This window comes from Syngnathus floridae, chromosome 4 (genome assembly GCF_059516105.1).
Source record: "Syngnathus floridae isolate MCC-2025c chromosome 4, RoL_Sflo_1.0, whole genome shotgun sequence".
In the NCBI taxonomy this organism is placed as follows: domain Eukaryota; kingdom Metazoa; phylum Chordata; class Actinopteri; order Syngnathiformes; family Syngnathidae; genus Syngnathus; species Syngnathus floridae.
The window spans coordinates 7,554,966-7,571,489 of record NC_142416.1 but is presented as its reverse complement, the minus strand read 5'-3'; the positions used below and the strand labels follow the sequence as shown (position 1 = coordinate 7,571,489).

General features: G+C 39.8%; 1 protein-coding gene across 1 annotated transcript in view; it reads right to left on the bottom strand.

The window, feature by feature from the left end:
- The window catches only part of LOC148398671 (sodium/potassium/calcium exchanger 3-like), a 31,134-nt gene extending 16,510 nt beyond the window's left edge, over window positions 1–14,624 (bottom strand). Inside the window, exons 1-2 of the mRNA XM_088374718.1 lie at window positions 14,274–14,624; window positions 8,030–8,143 (exon numbers count right to left, since the gene is read on the bottom strand). Coding sequence (XP_088230844.1) covers window positions 8,030–8,143; window positions 14,274–14,469 — 310 coding nt within the window. The 5' untranslated portion in view covers window positions 14,470–14,624. The remainder of the gene's footprint in view (window positions 1–8,029; window positions 8,144–14,273) is intronic.
- Window positions 14,625–16,524: the final 1,900 nt, after the last annotated feature.

Genomic DNA, 16,524 nt, shown 5'->3' with positions numbered 1-16,524 from the left:
CCTATTAAATAACGGCCTTTCATATGTATGTTTTAAATATTTTATGTTCAGATCCCGCATGCCACTCAGAGTGAGACTGTAGCACCACATATTACATGCCTGCAAAAGGAGAAATTAGTATATGCAAGTCATTTATGTCCAAATAATAAGAAAGTCACTTTCAAGTTTTAACCAATCCAAAGTTACTGTAGTGAAAATCAAGCAAGTCGTGTTAAGTCATTTAATGTAATAAGCATGTCATGTGAAGTCATACAAACTTTCCCACTCACACTGTTACAGTGATAAAATGTTCCTTCACAGACCAAATCACAAAAAAAGGCTATTTACACCTTACTAGTGGTAAGAGGTTTGATTTAAATTAATTTAAATTTACCAAATCATTTGCAGTTTTTCATTGATTTTGAGAGGCCAAATGAATGACTCTGAGCTCTCCATTAGGAGTGAGCGCTATCAGCAAGCTTTACATGCCTCTCACAAAATCACGACCGCACTGTTTTATCCAAAGCTACATGCGACATGCCCGGAAAACCTCGCCGGGGAGGCATACAGGAGGCATCCTAATGAGATGCCCTAGCCACCTCATCTGGCTCCTCTCGACATGGAGGAGCAGAGGCTCGACCCCGAGTCCCTCAAGGATGGACGAGCTTATCACCCTAATCATAGTTTACAGTATGTAAAATTATGATTAACAATATAACAAAATTTGGTTGCAACTCCAAGAGGTGCTTTGCAAGGTGAATAAAAAGATATGTTGACGTAGTAAATGTGATGTATATGTGCACACTATATATACTTCATATATTTTTTACTTTTGGGTAGGCGGGCGGCTGTGTCTTGCTAGCTAACCCTAACCCAGAAATAGATTTTAATGGGCTGTACTTTGTGAAGTGGCTGATTCATGCAAGAGGAATTCACATTTTGAATTGTCGCAAAAATGCCACGAATGAAATGTTACGGCAGATCATCATAAGCTGAGAGTGTGTATTACCCAGCGCAGGCTTGCACTGTTTGGTAGTTGTAATAGAAAAGCAACAGAGGTCTTGGGATGTGGTGCCATATGGAGCTAATGAAAAAGTGACACGTGTAATCTGAGAATGGTTCTAGCATATCTTTGCATATGGTGATGATGAGTTGTACAGAAGACGGATGGATGGAGGGATGGTGGCGCTATATGACTAAAGACACGCACCATGCTGTAGATATCTGTATCTAAAGTGGTATTTCAAATACCGTATTTGCCGGTGTACAGGTCGACTCGGTGTATAAGTCGACCCCCTAAAATTCGACGGAAATTTACGATTTTATGATATATCCTTTGTATAAGTCGAGCTCAATTGTTGCATTATATTAAACTTCAAAATTCAATATGCGAAATTTATTGACGAAATGTGTTCAAATTCCGGGAGGCCGTGCGCATGCGGCTGTTTATAAGCACCGCGGAGGAGATCGCGGCCGGCGAGCTCGCGCACGCCGCCCGGCACCAACGGGAGGCCGGAAATAGCTCCAAGCCGAGCGGATCGGCACTTTATAAGCACCGCGGAGGAGATCGCGGCGCCTCATTGGACTTCCAGCGGCCGGCGAGCTCGCGCACCCGCCCGGCACATCCGGGAGGCCGTGCGCACGAGCCAAGTGGCCGAAAATAGCCCCCGCCGAGCGGATCGGCTGTTTATAAGCACCGCGGAGGTGCTCGCGGCGCCTCATTCGACTTCCAGCGGCCGGCGAGCTCGCGCACCCGCCCGGCACATCCGGGAGGCCGTGCGCACGAGCCAAGTGGCCGAAAATAGCCCCCGCCGAGCGGATCGGCTGTTTATAAACACCGCGGAGGTGCTCGCGGCGCCTCATTCGACTTCCAGCGGGCCGCGCACTCGCGCACGCCGCCCGGTTCAAATTTTCTAAGTGCAACGCACAATGAGATGCAAGAGAAACGGCCTTGGTTACCATCACATTTGAAGCGATGAATACGAAGTTAAATTTTATGACTCGGTGTATAAGTCGAGGTCGATTTTTTTCGGTCGGTTTTGGATCGAAAAAGGTCGACCAATACACCGGCAAATACGGTATATCCTTCTCCATCACCTAAATCACCTAAAGTCTCTTCACTACATCACAGTCGGTTCATGCAGTAATCAACAAAGTGGTCTTAAATTCTCCCTCAGTTTGCTTCATTATGGCAAGAGAGCCGCCTCCTGCCCACTTGCCTGCCTGACTGCATCATCTCATGCCGGTCTAATTTGCCAGGGAATTTGAAGAAGCCACTGTTTGGCACCAAGGGACTCTGTCTGGAAATGTAGCATGACTTAACTTTGGCTTGTTTTCCCAGTGCCGGTGCTCTGTGGCACCTTTGCTTTGCTTTTATGCTCTGCTGAACATGTTCAGAATTTGTCACGCAAGCCGATGTATTCTAACATTCACATCTTAGCTCTTCTTCTTTATCCTTACTTCCTCAAAGGCTCTTCTGCTGCCTCACAGCATTGCAAAAATAGCAACCTTGCCAGGGATCACTGACAATGTGACTTCAGGACACGAAGCACATCAGCGACTTTGTCTCTTCTACCATGGAAAAGTACGTTTTGTCTTTACGTAAATAGTGTTATTTTGTCATTTTGATTTATTTTGAGCTCATTATTTGTCTTCAAACGTTGCATACGGACCGCGTAAGTCTGTGCTTCAAGATTACTGTATTTTTGTTGTTTTTTTGTGCTTTTATGTACTGTTGCTTCGATGGCTTCGCTTCTCGATGCTCCTTCTGGAACGAGATCCATCTATCGATCGATGCGTCAGTGCAACAGGCAGTCCAGAAAGGAACAGATCAAACACGAGCTGTTGCTAAACACATTGCGGGCATGAATAGCTGTCTAGATTGCTGGATAAGACTAGGATAAAACGCTTTGAGCACTATGGTGTAGATAAAAGAACTACAGTATATGTTTACTCGATTTGCCATTTACACTGTTAATCAAACAAAAAATAAATAAATAGCATGATACAGACACCCTCAAAAAAATCCATTGAACAGCAAGGCCACAAAACGTGAACCACAATACAGTGAGGGAACACGACACATCTTCCTGTACTGTTGTATTGAGTAGCATCAATTGGAAACTATACAGTTAGAACTGATACACATACACACAATAGATGAAAATTCTAACTCAAGGCACAGTAATGAGATACCGGTGGGAAGTAATGAAACATGGCAGTGTTACAACCTGAAGTAGTGGTTATCCGTTATCTATTGGATGAAGCTGCGTAGGCTTTAATAGTTTCAGGCCAACAATAGCAAAGAATAAGAGCAATAAAAGAAACAACTCAAGGGATGCTGCCGCTCAGCATACCAAAAAAGTTGATTAAAGTTGCATTGTTCACTCAAGGGAATCTGAACAAGCGCATCCCGTGTACATCTCATACATAATCTGAGTGCATGTGGAGGGAGGGCTGGGGGCCTGTTCTGCAACATGCTCAGTGGGCGATGATGATGAAGGCTGACACATCGCATGTCGCGAGTAGTTACCGTACTGAGTAATGTGACATTTAAGGACTCTTGTTTTTCCCACGTCTTTGCACAGTCTGTTTCATACACACACCATGCCCAAACAAACAGCAAACATGTACCGTATTTTCCGCACTATAAGGCGCACCGGATTATAAAGCGCACATTCAATGAATGGCTCATTTTAAAACGTTGTCCATAGATAAGGTGCACCGGATTATAAGGTGCACCTCTAATGAATGGCCCATTTTAAAACTTTGTCCATATATACATCCATATATTTGGACACGCCTGGTGTAGTGGCTCAATATTGGTTCATATATAAGGCGCACCGAATTATAAGGCGGATTGTCGGCTTTTGAGAAAATGTGAGGTTTTTAGGTGCGCCTTATAGTGCGGAAAATACGGTATATAAAAATACTCAACTGCTCACATGCACATTCATGATGTCTTGTTTTGCAGCTGAGAAGACATGCATTCTGAGAAGTTTGAAGACAGAAATCCTTCAATCTTCACAACTCTACAGTATAATCACCTACACTGTATTTCTGTGCATACTTTATTCTTTGTTTGTGATTTTGGGTGGAATACAAATGAAACCTAGATGATATAGAAATCTCAATTTAGTACAGCGCATCTTCTCGTTAATTTTTCTCAGTCACGTGCTAGCTCATAATTGAAATTTGTAAAAACGTAAGTGCATTTCTCAAAACAATTTGTACAAAAAGCAAAACACCCTACAAAAGTCATTTACATTTACGTTTTAGTAGCCTACATCTCGAAAAATTGAATGTTTGTGTCACTGAACAAGACAGTCAAATTGCTTGCATAATCTGAAGGTATGTTATCATATAAACTGAAGTTTTGATAGCCATTTTGGAATATTGATTGCAACAAACTGGATAAGATTCATATTTCACTTCGTTGACATTCCATCTCATTGCAACACAGAAACAAAAGAGCACTGCATAACACAAAGGAAAAAAATATAAATGAAAAAAATTCAAACTGTGTACATGTAACAATCTCCTTAGGGAAAATTGTACATGTAGAAATTGCAGTGCAATCGTCATACTTCCTTCGGGCCGCAATTTCTCATTCACATCACAGCAATTATTTTTACTTGCCATGAGCTAGTTCAGAGTAGTAGTACAGGAGATCACCAGTTGTTCTAATGATTCACAGATTTCCCTTCATTAGAAAAAATATCAAGATTCAACCAGAAAAAAGTCAAATGGAAAAGTATTAAAATGCTTGACGTTATGACGTTCAGTCATCCAATCAATCCAATAGGATGAACTACCACCAAAATGTTGTGGTGTGTGCTACAATTCAAGAAAGAACCATTGTCATACATATAGATATATCCAAGAATTTGCAACTTGTACAAAGAAATGAGAAGCTGCTTTTAGATGATGTGATGTGAAAATTGAACAAGTAGTGTTGAGAAATTCAATTCTGATCTGAGAAATGTGCGAAAGCAACTGAGAAAAGTGTCAAATCCAGGTCAAGGCGAGACAAAGTCAAGCACATCATTTCAAAATCCTTACTATGTTCCCACGAATGATAAGTCTTCCTGCAAGGAGTGAAACTATCACATATGGGCCGACAGCAAGATTGCGCAAACCTACACACATACACGTGAGTGCGCACACATTTGTACATGCACGCACAAACACGCACGCACACACATACTGCAGATGCAGATATTGGGGCCACCACCCTCCCATCAATCAGTAAGATTCTTAACAAGGAGATCGTGCAGACAGTTCAACTTGCCGCCAGGTGCACAGCCACCACATTTCTCACAGAGAAGCCCTGATTAAGTCATCCCAGCCTCCTCACCCAAAACTGAGACGGGCTGAGGAGAACAAACTTAAAGAAGGTGGAGGACAGTGACCAGTGAAAGACTCCTGGAGAGAGCACTTGTATGGAAGTACCCAGAGTTCCATTAGATGGCTACATAAACCTTTTGTTTTCAAATGTGTTTAAGTTCAAGACTAAAAGAAAGGACGTAGTACGGCCAAAGTGCAACCATAATAAATAGCTCTTAAAAATCCTAATGAAAGGTGAAATTAAAGTGTCGTCGTACATGTGTGTGGATGGCAATGTTGGAAAAGTTCATTTTCTAAAGTTGAGTTCACAAATTTGAAAAATGAACTTGTTCAGTTCATAGTTCATAATTGAAACTTTTTTAACTAAATTTGTTAAAAAAAAAAAGAAAAGTTCACAGTTGTTTTCTTCCCCTAATAAAAATAGAGGTTGCTGCGACCCTCTGGCATATCACACTAGTATCCAAGGTGCTATCAATTGATAGTAAGTTGACTTACAATCTTAAATACAAGAGAAAATTGCTTGAATTGTCTTTTTCTTCAATGAATCGAAACAAAAACATGACTCTACGTCCCAGACTGAGGTAGGAAACAAAGAATGTTCAATACGCCAAACATTTAAAATGACGGGTTTGTAGATTTTATGTTATTTTTTTGTGTAGATGTGTTCAATTTCTGTACTGCGCTAATTAAACCAACTTATTAAGAACTGTTCCGTTTTTTCTTTACCTGAAAAAATAAATGACAGCGCTGTCGAGGGACTATCAGAATAAAAAAATAACCAGGAAAGAGTCAAATAAGTGAGGAAATAACTGGCATAATGCCATGTTTTGATGTTTTGCTGAAAGGTGAAATGCAAAGGATGACTTTTTTTTCCTCCCTTGATGTTGTTGCAGCTTTGATTTCTATTTTTTGATCGAGTGAGCATCCAGAGAGTAGGAATTTTATACATCAGTAAGTTTCTCCACCATGCTGAATCCTGCCACAACACAAAGCTTGGGGGACAATTCCATCCTTGTAAAAATGACTGGCAAGATTGGGCAACAGTTTAATTAGTTTAGTAGTATGAAGAAAGAGCAAGCCTGTCGAGCATCAATGACTAACCCTTAATAAAAAAATAAATAATAAACACCAATGCTGTTGCAACACAATAGTTTGCATTCAAAAAAATCTGTACGAAATTTCAACTATAATTAGCTTGTTTCTCAGCATGAAGACATCAATGGACAATGTTGGGCGTGGTCATGGATACCCTCCACTTAGTACTTCAAAATGCTATATACACCTAAATCTCGATTTTACTCGCTTCGATCCTATGCAACTTTCTGTCTAACGCGGTTTGGTCATGGACCCCATTTTTTTGGTCATAAATAAATTTTTAGAATTTTAAATGGATGATACATAAGGACCGTACAAAGCTAAAAGACTAGCGCATAAACTTTAGCGCTAGTGATTTGATGAATTGTGATGAATAATCGTCAAATGTATTTATCAAAACATCCCATGTGACATTTCTTAAATCTATTTTACTCGATGAGCCCTAACGTTGCTGGTTTGAATCCCTAGGACCTAACTTCTGTCTGTCTGCACTACACGTTTTGCCAGTGTTTGAATAATGCATACAATTTCTCCGTTTCCTCCCGCACTACAACAAGATGCAAGTAAATTAATGAAGGTTGTGATTGACTGATGACCAATCTCGGCTGGGTGTACCCTTCTCTTGGAATCAGCTCAGCATGTGCATTTTTTTGCATTAATTGTGTTGCGGAAAAAAGGCACCTCTTCACCTTCTTTACCGATCTCTGATATTAGTGGAGTGAGTCTTATTATTGCTATAATTAATTCCATGACGACAGCAGCTTCGTGCAAGCTTGCCCATATATGGAAGTGGTTGCTTCGTAGCCTACCAGGAAGTATTCTGGAAGCTTTTGTCCGCTGAAGTAGGCCATCATTCTTCCTGTGTCACAAAGCTCGGGGTACTGGGAAACCTACCGTGTCTATCATTACTTCCACCATGCCTCCAAAATCTTCTCTTATTAGGAGTCTGAAATCACCACGCCAATCCATTTATTGGATGTGCCCTCTGCCGTCACACCGAATTGAACATTCTTGAACATAGACAATAAATGAGTTCGTCGACAGTCTGCTAAGGCCAGTGTGAAAAGCCCTTTTCAGTGCTCACATTAACCATGACTCAGCAATTTGCTGCAATGCCCTATTTTACTCGAAACGAACAGAAGGAACGCAGTAGGAATAAAAATGTCCTAGAGTTCTCCAGAGGGCAGTTAAGTGCAGGAAGCCACCAGAGATGCTTTAAATTTAGCAGAGATCAAAGAGCAGTTTCAATAAGCAAGGAAAGAAATGAAGTTGAACTTTGACCACTGATTCTTTTATAGATGACCTAAGAAGTGTGACAAGATTGATGGTGGCCATTTTGTTTAATGACAGCAGCATTTTTCTCTGAGGCCCCAAAAGTCCTGTGTTGAAGGTGAAGATACAATTTTCAGTTTAATCTTAACCACTCACTCCATCACGCCTTGGACATATTAATTATGACACAATTGCAGTTCTTTTCATCCTCTTTTAAAAATAGCAACATACAAGTGGTGCCAAGTTCATACATCCATGTTTAAGAGAGCAATAGCAGGCTATTCCACATGATATCTGTTTTTTAATGGCCGAACAAAACTATTTTTTATTCTCTTACCTGGAGAAGTGCAATTATGTTCTATGGTCATTTCCACCGTGCTGCTGTTGTCTATTTCCTGCAATAGCTTTCTTCCCTCCCATCTCTCTTGGTGACTGGAACTGTGGTTGGAACCTACGCAAAATGTATCACAGTAAAATATAGAGAGGGGTGTTTTAGGGTATTAATAAATACAAAATGATTGTGACTGAATTAAATGTATTCATAACTTGTGAAAAATTGTCAATATAAAATGGTATATTACTACATACATGAAATTAGTTTTAGTTTAGTTTTAACAAGTTTTAGGCTTTCATGAATCAGTTGCTGACCTGTGGGACAGACACTTTTTCACTTTTAATTGAGAAAGGGCCAGGGCGGTGATGAAAGGTTTGTGTGTAGCAATTGTGTTTTCCTATTCAGCCAGTAATGACGCAACAACTTTCACGGTTAAAATCTAACTTTTTATTTGAATTATGGTTGCAAACACATTTAGCCTCTCTAAACGTAGTTTTAAGAGTTGTTTTCCCTACAACAAAAACACACGCACACATCAGATGTGTCTACAATCACCACCCTTCAATTTGGACCAAGTCGGGTTTGAACAGACTATTCAACATATCAATTTTTCTAATCTGCATTAATGTCAAAGACAATTTTAAGAGGACTTTGGCCTCGCTGACATCTACTGCCATTGCTGGACTACAAAACTCTGTGAAGCAGCAAAAAGTCTAGTGATACATTCTCATGTGTCTTATGCCCTGGCGGTGGATGCGAATAATGATTATCCTCACCAGCTCCAGTTATTCACGATTGGAGCAAACTATATAAATGAAATTTTCATATTGGTGCGGAATGCCCCTAATTGGTTGTGTTTTGCCTCTACAATATGAGACAGCACAAGTAAATTTCATCCAGCCACACACGGTGAAAAAATAAAAAAATATTTGTGTGGCTGATTTACTTGTGCTTCACACTGAGGATAAAAAAACAAATACAAATCAACAAATAAATTATTACTTTAAAACATGTTGATAACACAGGGTACAGTTTAACAATCCACAGTCTCTTGAATTACAACAAGTGCAATGCATGATAAAGTTTGATACACCCTAATTAAATGAATTAAATAAGGCTAGGATACCTTGTTTGTCAAGTTGCCAACTTCCAAAGTGGATTAGTGGCTTTACATTTTGTTGAGAAATATTAAACTCTGGTGTAGTGTACAATTTTCTGAAGGTACTGTAGCCTATGTATTTTTTTCATATATGAACCAAAAAATGAAAGCACTTTTTTACCTATTTTTCCCATCCATCCATCCATCCATCCATCCATCCATCCATCCATCCATCCATCCATCCATCCATCCATCCATCCATCCATCCATCCATCCATCCATCCTCTCAATTGCTTCTCCTCATGAGGGTTACGGGCGTGCTGGAGCCTCTCCCTGCTGACATTGGTCAGTGGGCAAGGGACACCATGAAAGGGTTGCTAGCCAATGGCAGGGGACACTACGAGCAATTTAGAGTGCAAAACATGCATGGTAGGCCGACAACCATGCATGTTTTTTGGGATGTGCGAGGAAACCGGAGTACTCGGAAGAAACCCACGCAGGAACGGAGAGAACATCCAAACCCCACGCAGAAAGGCCAGAGCCAGAATCGAACCCACAACCTCCACACTGTGAGGCAGATGTGCTAACCAGTGCTGCCAAGAGCTGTTTAATACATTTAAAATCAACCCCAAAGGCTGGTGTATTCATTTAATTGCTAAAGATGATAATAGACATTTTCATTGTAATTATAGTAAGTTTTAGTTAATTTTGGAAACGTAAAACATGGTTTCAGTTTATTTCAGTTTTCTTTATTTTCAAAAGCATTGTCAAAAGCCAGTGTCAATAGTGATCGGTTTTGCTGCTTGGTGTGAAGGAGGCCTTAAGGGGCCAGGAATCTCAATTTGGAATTATCCTGGCCCAAAGGGACCTATTATCTCAGAACACGTTATTCTGGCTGAAAGTTCAGGTCATCCCCCTCCTTGCTGAGGTTGCAACTCAGTAGGAAATGATGACAGACGCATTTAATCATAAGTGAGTATAACTGTTTGAAAATTAGTCTCTGTATTTCTGAACCCTTTGCAAACATTTGTCCTTGTAAGGATACTGCATTGTGCCTCTTGGAGATTCAGAAAAGAGGTTTAAAAAAAAATTCCTTTTTAACAGTCCCTCTCTTTATACCATGCATTTTACCTGAAACAAACTTTAATTATTACACATATATCTTAAATTAACCTCTTTGTTTTCTGTATCACTGACAAATCTTTTAACAATGCAATGATTTTGTTGTTGAAATGTTTGGGGTTTTAATCCTGTCACGTGGCATTGGATTTTCTAACACTGTCTCCTAAAGCAGTCTACCCCACTGAGCGGCGAGAAACTGCGATTGTTTTCGAAAAGCAGCGAATGTTGAATTCATGTACGAATTTTTCAGGGTTCGTTCAAGGTCTCAAATATTAACCAAACTGTTCACACCCATTTGGTAGACGTCCACCTGTACTTTTCTTGTCACAAGGGGAACTTTGAAGATTAGCTAACTCATTAAACTATGATTAGCACACAAGCTACATGTGACATGAGCAATTAATTTGTTAGAATTGACCTTAACCGTTTTTCCCTCTGCATCCAAGAACACTTCAGCAACGTCAAAGTGGCCTTATAGTGTAGTCCCAGAGAGATCGCTGTCACGTGACACGATTCTCAGTTCCCTTTGATTTCATTTAAAGCACAACAAAACAAACTTGCAGACGAGCTGGTGAGGTTATTCACCTTGCCATGCAAGTAACAAGGACCGGAATAATGTCAGACAATATTTTCATGGACCGGCCTTTAAGTTGTGGCGGATAAATACAATAAACTAAAATGATATAACCGGCATAAAAACAATGGTACAGTAATCTCTCGCTATATCACTACTCATCTTTCACAGCCTCGCTGCCTCACAGATTTTTTTCACAGTGCGTTGTGTCATGGCTTCAGAAGAAAAATAAACAAAGGAATACAGTGATAGTAAGGAATCATCAAGTGGAAAAAATATAAAACTATACTAATGACTTTACATCACTTCAAAATTGATAAACGATGAGAAGAAACCCAGTTAGGCTGTCAAGAGGTCATATTATGAATGATAATAATAATATGACATGACATTGAATCATTCCTTGATAAATAAATTGGAAATCTTTTTTTCCAAGGCTCAATACAATGTTATTTACATGTGTGTTTGCCTTTCTAACATCATCAACATTCAGTCGTGCTGCATTTTTAAAAAAAAAACATTTTAAATGGCTCGGTTTGACTGTTTTAATTTGGTTCACCTGTTTCGACAGTTCATATTATGTGCAACTCTTTTTTTTTCCTCATTTACGAATGAGGCACAGCAGTGTACAGTAACACTAATGCAAGCCAAGAACTGCGCATGATTGCATTGGCAACAGCAATCTGCTTCAGTGCTCTTTTTTCTTTGCATGTGTATGAACCATTGGTAGAGCGAATATTTTCTATGCCCGCCAGGAACTTAAAAAGACAAGTAAACGTGCGCTTCAGGTACCTTTTTCAGGTGCCAGAATTAACAGCGAGACTAGCGTGTTGAGTCGGTATCCTTGGAGACACATCACATCAGTCATCAGTGCATTCCATAAGAATTAAATAACTTGAGCCGTATTTATAACTTGAACAGTGTTTTCCAACATTTGTTGAGCTAATGTACCTATTTTCCATTAACTCACGGTTAACTACCCAATGAAAATGTCATAAAAAATCATACTGACATATTGATCTTGTCTCAATTTTGTCACAAATGGGGATAAATTAGGGCTTGTTTAGTTCAACACAAAGATGATATATTTGCAGGAAGCCATGATTTCATCTGTTGTATGAATGACAACAGTGGGATAATCAGATAGCTCTTTTGCCATCCAGTGAGCTCTCTCCCCCAACAACACCCTCTCAAAATTATTTCAGGAAGTTTTAGGATTTTATGATTATTATTCTCAATGCATTTCAATGGGCATCAATTATACGTGAATATTGTGCTAGCCTGGTGCCAATTCCATCTTCTGATCAGATCAGTTATTGATTTTATTTCTGATTGGTGATTGGCTCCAAAATGTTGATTTTGTTCAAGAGAAAATAGCCAGAAAGACTAATGAAATATCATACGAAATAATAATAATATAAACATTCATAATTGTTGTCAATAAACAATAATTAATTATGATGCTGTAAACATGCATTCTTTCAATTTAAACCTAACAGTAAGACGATAAGTCATTGATTTTCCGAAAAAACAAAATATCACAATAAAAAAAAGATAAGTATTCCCTGGAGCTTTTTCACTGAGATTAGTATATCTGCACATTCTTCCAACGCAACACCAGTGAATTTACTTCACGCAGTACTTGGGAGAGCTCAGTAGGAGGGCTTCCTCACAATTGCCAATTACAAGACAGGCCTATGGGACAGGGGTCACTGAATTAAAAATCCAAATTATTATATTGTACTCTGGGCATGAATGAACTTCTTACCTGGCCTCACCTTCACTGCATCACACAACAACAATGGAAGAGGCTTGCGTGTGTGCCAGTGCTCAAATGTTTGCCCCTTCCCTGCCTCCCACCCTGATTTACAATCGTGTACATGGATAAAGGATTGTAGAAATGATTAATGGGTCCCTGTGAGGAGCTGCTGAGTGCCCTGCTTCCTGTTCCGCAGTATCAAGCTCAATTAGGAAGAACTTCATTAAGCAAGTTATAAATAATTCATTTGAATTGATCTTCCAGCTATCTAATTAAGAGTTAACAAGAACACAACAAGGACAAGAGAAATGCATTTAACACCCAAGCGTTGCGCCCGCTACACCTCATTGTACATAAGCAGAAGGGGCACTGCCCGGGATTCTGGATCCTACAACTTCAATGCCTCCAACTAAAATTGCTGTTTTCTAAGGCCCCTGTCAGTAATGGACCTGTAGAATTTTCATAATTTCTCTCCCCCTTTCAGGGTCATGATCAATGCTAGAACTTAAAACTTAAAATCAACCGTAAAACTTGCACGCTCCAAGTTCATGACAGTCAAGGTAAATACCTTGATTATCACTTTTCTTTTGTGATGACTCGGGCTGTCACTCTTGACTATTTTAGAATCAATTATTCTATCAATTATTCCATCGATTAATGGACTGATCTGATACAATTTTATTTGCATTAAAGTACGTTAAAAACATTTTCCCCAATTACTGTTTATCAAACAATTATTTTTGTTTGTTTGGTATTATTTAGTGATCAAAAACCAAATAAGCAATATCACACATGAAGGATTGATGGTCGTTATTTTCCAAAGTAAAAGCAGATGTCTTATTTTAATTAAACACAAATGATGTGGGTGCTAATCTTATTGGATCTCAGTGTAGTGTTTGATAGAATTCATCATAATATATTGTTGAATAGGTGAAAAAAATGGGTAAGATTAAATGGGACTGTATCAAAATGGTGCAGGTTCTACCTGTAGAAAAGGAGTTATTTTATGATGTGTTTTTTAAAATGATTATTTTATTTTAAGTGTCAGATTTGAACAAATTGCCGTGATTTGGTGGGTCAGAGTGGCCAGAGAGTGACCATGGCCTCTCCTCCCACCACAATGTAGCACCACCCCTGCTATTAACGTTCAATTAGTGTGTTGCTACTACTGTATGCATGCATGTTTGTCACAAAACTGTGCTCTTGATTCTTTGATGTGCCCTTGATTCTTTTTTGCTTTGTGTTAAAGTTCTTCCACTTAAAGAGGTAGTTTATGTGTATCCTCACTGTAGCAATATATTTACGATTAGTTGATATTGGAGATTATCAGATGAGATATCCTGTGTTGTACCACTGCCAACAGAAGCAACGCAGGAGCCGATATATTAAGTCATGATCATCTCGATCTGTATTGGTCGGGGATTTGCCAGTGTGTTTTAAATTAATTTTATTTTTTAACCAAGTTGAGTAGTTGTCTCTCGAGGTTAATTTATATCTGCTTCATGCAAACATGTTGTAAAACACATTGCTGTTTATACTTAAAGCCGCATCAGAGACGGGCATAATGCATTTTAATTGATATATTTGAGAGTTATCCATCCATTAACCCATGCTTGCATTTTCTACACTGCTTTACAATCACTCAATTTGCTCATCGCTCACTACAAAACAAGCAAAAACATTCCATCCTCACCTGGACCGTCAACTAAGAGGGACAACCCCTTGAAGACGAGTAGGAAACCTCCGAACAAGCATAACTGTATAAGAATCAACTCTTTCCGCCTTCTCCGCCTCGCTTTCGATTTCTTTGGCTTGGCCATATCTTGCGCTGGACAATTCCGGAAACGGATACCCGACAGATACATCGCTTTCTCAGTTGCGACATCCATGTGTATACGAGTTGGGGAAAACCAGCGACCTCCTTCACTTCCCGTCCGGATGGACCTGACTTTCTCGTGTCGTGAGCAGATTTAATATTGCAGAAGAGCAAACTGGATGGGGGGGTAGGGGCGGCGTCAACCGCGACGTTGTTTTGCGAGTGCTGCACAACGACAAAAGCCAAAAACAACAGTAACACAAGCAGTCGTTCGTTTTTTTTTGTCGTAATGTTCCACTGTGGTGGTTTTAGTCAGGCAGTCAGATGGCACAGATGCGCGCACCCTCCATGGATGTTCCCAGCGGGAATATGCGCACACAAGCACGCACGCGTGCAATTTATTCATAAGTCCCGACCATTTAGTGAACTGTCCAGGAATCTCTTTTAACATTAGCATTAGCAAAGGTTTGTGTGTATTTAAAAAAGCTTAGAGAATGGATGGATGGATGGATGGATGGATGGATGGATGGATGGATGGATGGATGGATGGATGGATGGATGGATGGATGGATGGATGGATGGATGGATGGATGGATGGATGGATGGATGATGGATGGATGGATGGATGGATGGATGGATGGATGGATGGATGGATGGATGGATGGATGGATGGATGGATGGATGGATGGATGGATGGATGGATGGATGGGCGGGCGAATGGACAGAATACTAACTCCAAACTACACGTTTGACAACAGCAGCAAACTCTGGACCTTCTGTATGCAGGAATCCAGATTGCCCCTAAATTGTTGCATTTTGCCCCTAAAATATGAGACAGCGTGAGTAAATTTTTCCATTCATTCACGCACAGTGCGATACGATGACGGGCATATTAGGATCACCCACCATGAAACAAAATAAGACAAGATGAAAACAAATATTGATGACTTAGTTGGTTAGTTGGTTCATGATTTAGTTGTCATGGAAAAAAGATGAACTGAAGTTTATGATGCTTTATGGGGTTTTTTTTCCTTTTGTGCACCAACGTTTACGCCTCTAAATTCTATTACATACTTGCCAACTTTAGGTTGTGAAAAATAGGGAGATTCAGCCCACGATGTATTTGGGGCTGAGGAGGGGGGTGTTTATCGTCAACCAGTCTCTTGCTTTATAGAGCAGTTAAACATGGCACATAGTGCACTTGTCATTTGTCACTTAAGGCTTAAATCCTTTTAATCAAGCTTTAAGGTGTACTGAAGGGATATTAGTCAAATTTCCTGTAAAAAAAAACCATATACATATCCATTGGTTTAAAGTCTATGTGTTTATATGTATTAATATATTTTACCTTTATACGCATGTCCTAATTATTTTGTGTACATATACTCTGACAACATTAGCAGCCTGCACGTTTTAGAAAGTCAGTATGACAGACGATGAGCTAAGACCTGATAAAGCATTCTGAGATACCAAATAGACAATGAGGTCTGAAAGTATTTTGAACATTTTTTAATATTATCAGTAAACAGTTTGTTCATAATCAGCATAACTATTTTGGAGATTAAATAAGTTAAATGCTTGCAGGGAAATCTTGACGGGAGGGGAGAACAACCCCATGGTGACAGCGAAGGTGGGTCGCCTTTGTGTCTGAGACACACAAGTATGTGGAGCCCAGATAGAAAGGCAGTCGCCTGAGTAACAGACATCCAAGGATGCTGATGAGACCTCAACCGATATACGTATCTTTAGAGTTGTAACATTGGCAGGCTACTATATGTGTCAAGACCCCAGGAGTAGAGTACGCGGGCACGAGCTTCAGCAGGGTAGAAAAAGCGGTCCAGCGCTGTGTATGTTTTTTATTGTGTATAAATAGCTTCCTTAATCAGAAGAAAAACTATCATGCATTGAGTAATTTGGGCGAAGACAGTTGGTATTAGCATTATTGCGACTGGCGCACTCCCTATTGAGGAAATCCAACAATACCATGAGGCAGACACATAAAAATATCCACTTATATAAAACCGTGTGTTGTTTGGTAGCCTTTTTTTTTACACTTTATTCTCACGCATGCGCAGATGAGATGTGCAGATGGCTTATTTGCTCACCTGCCTTAACTCGCATAGAAATG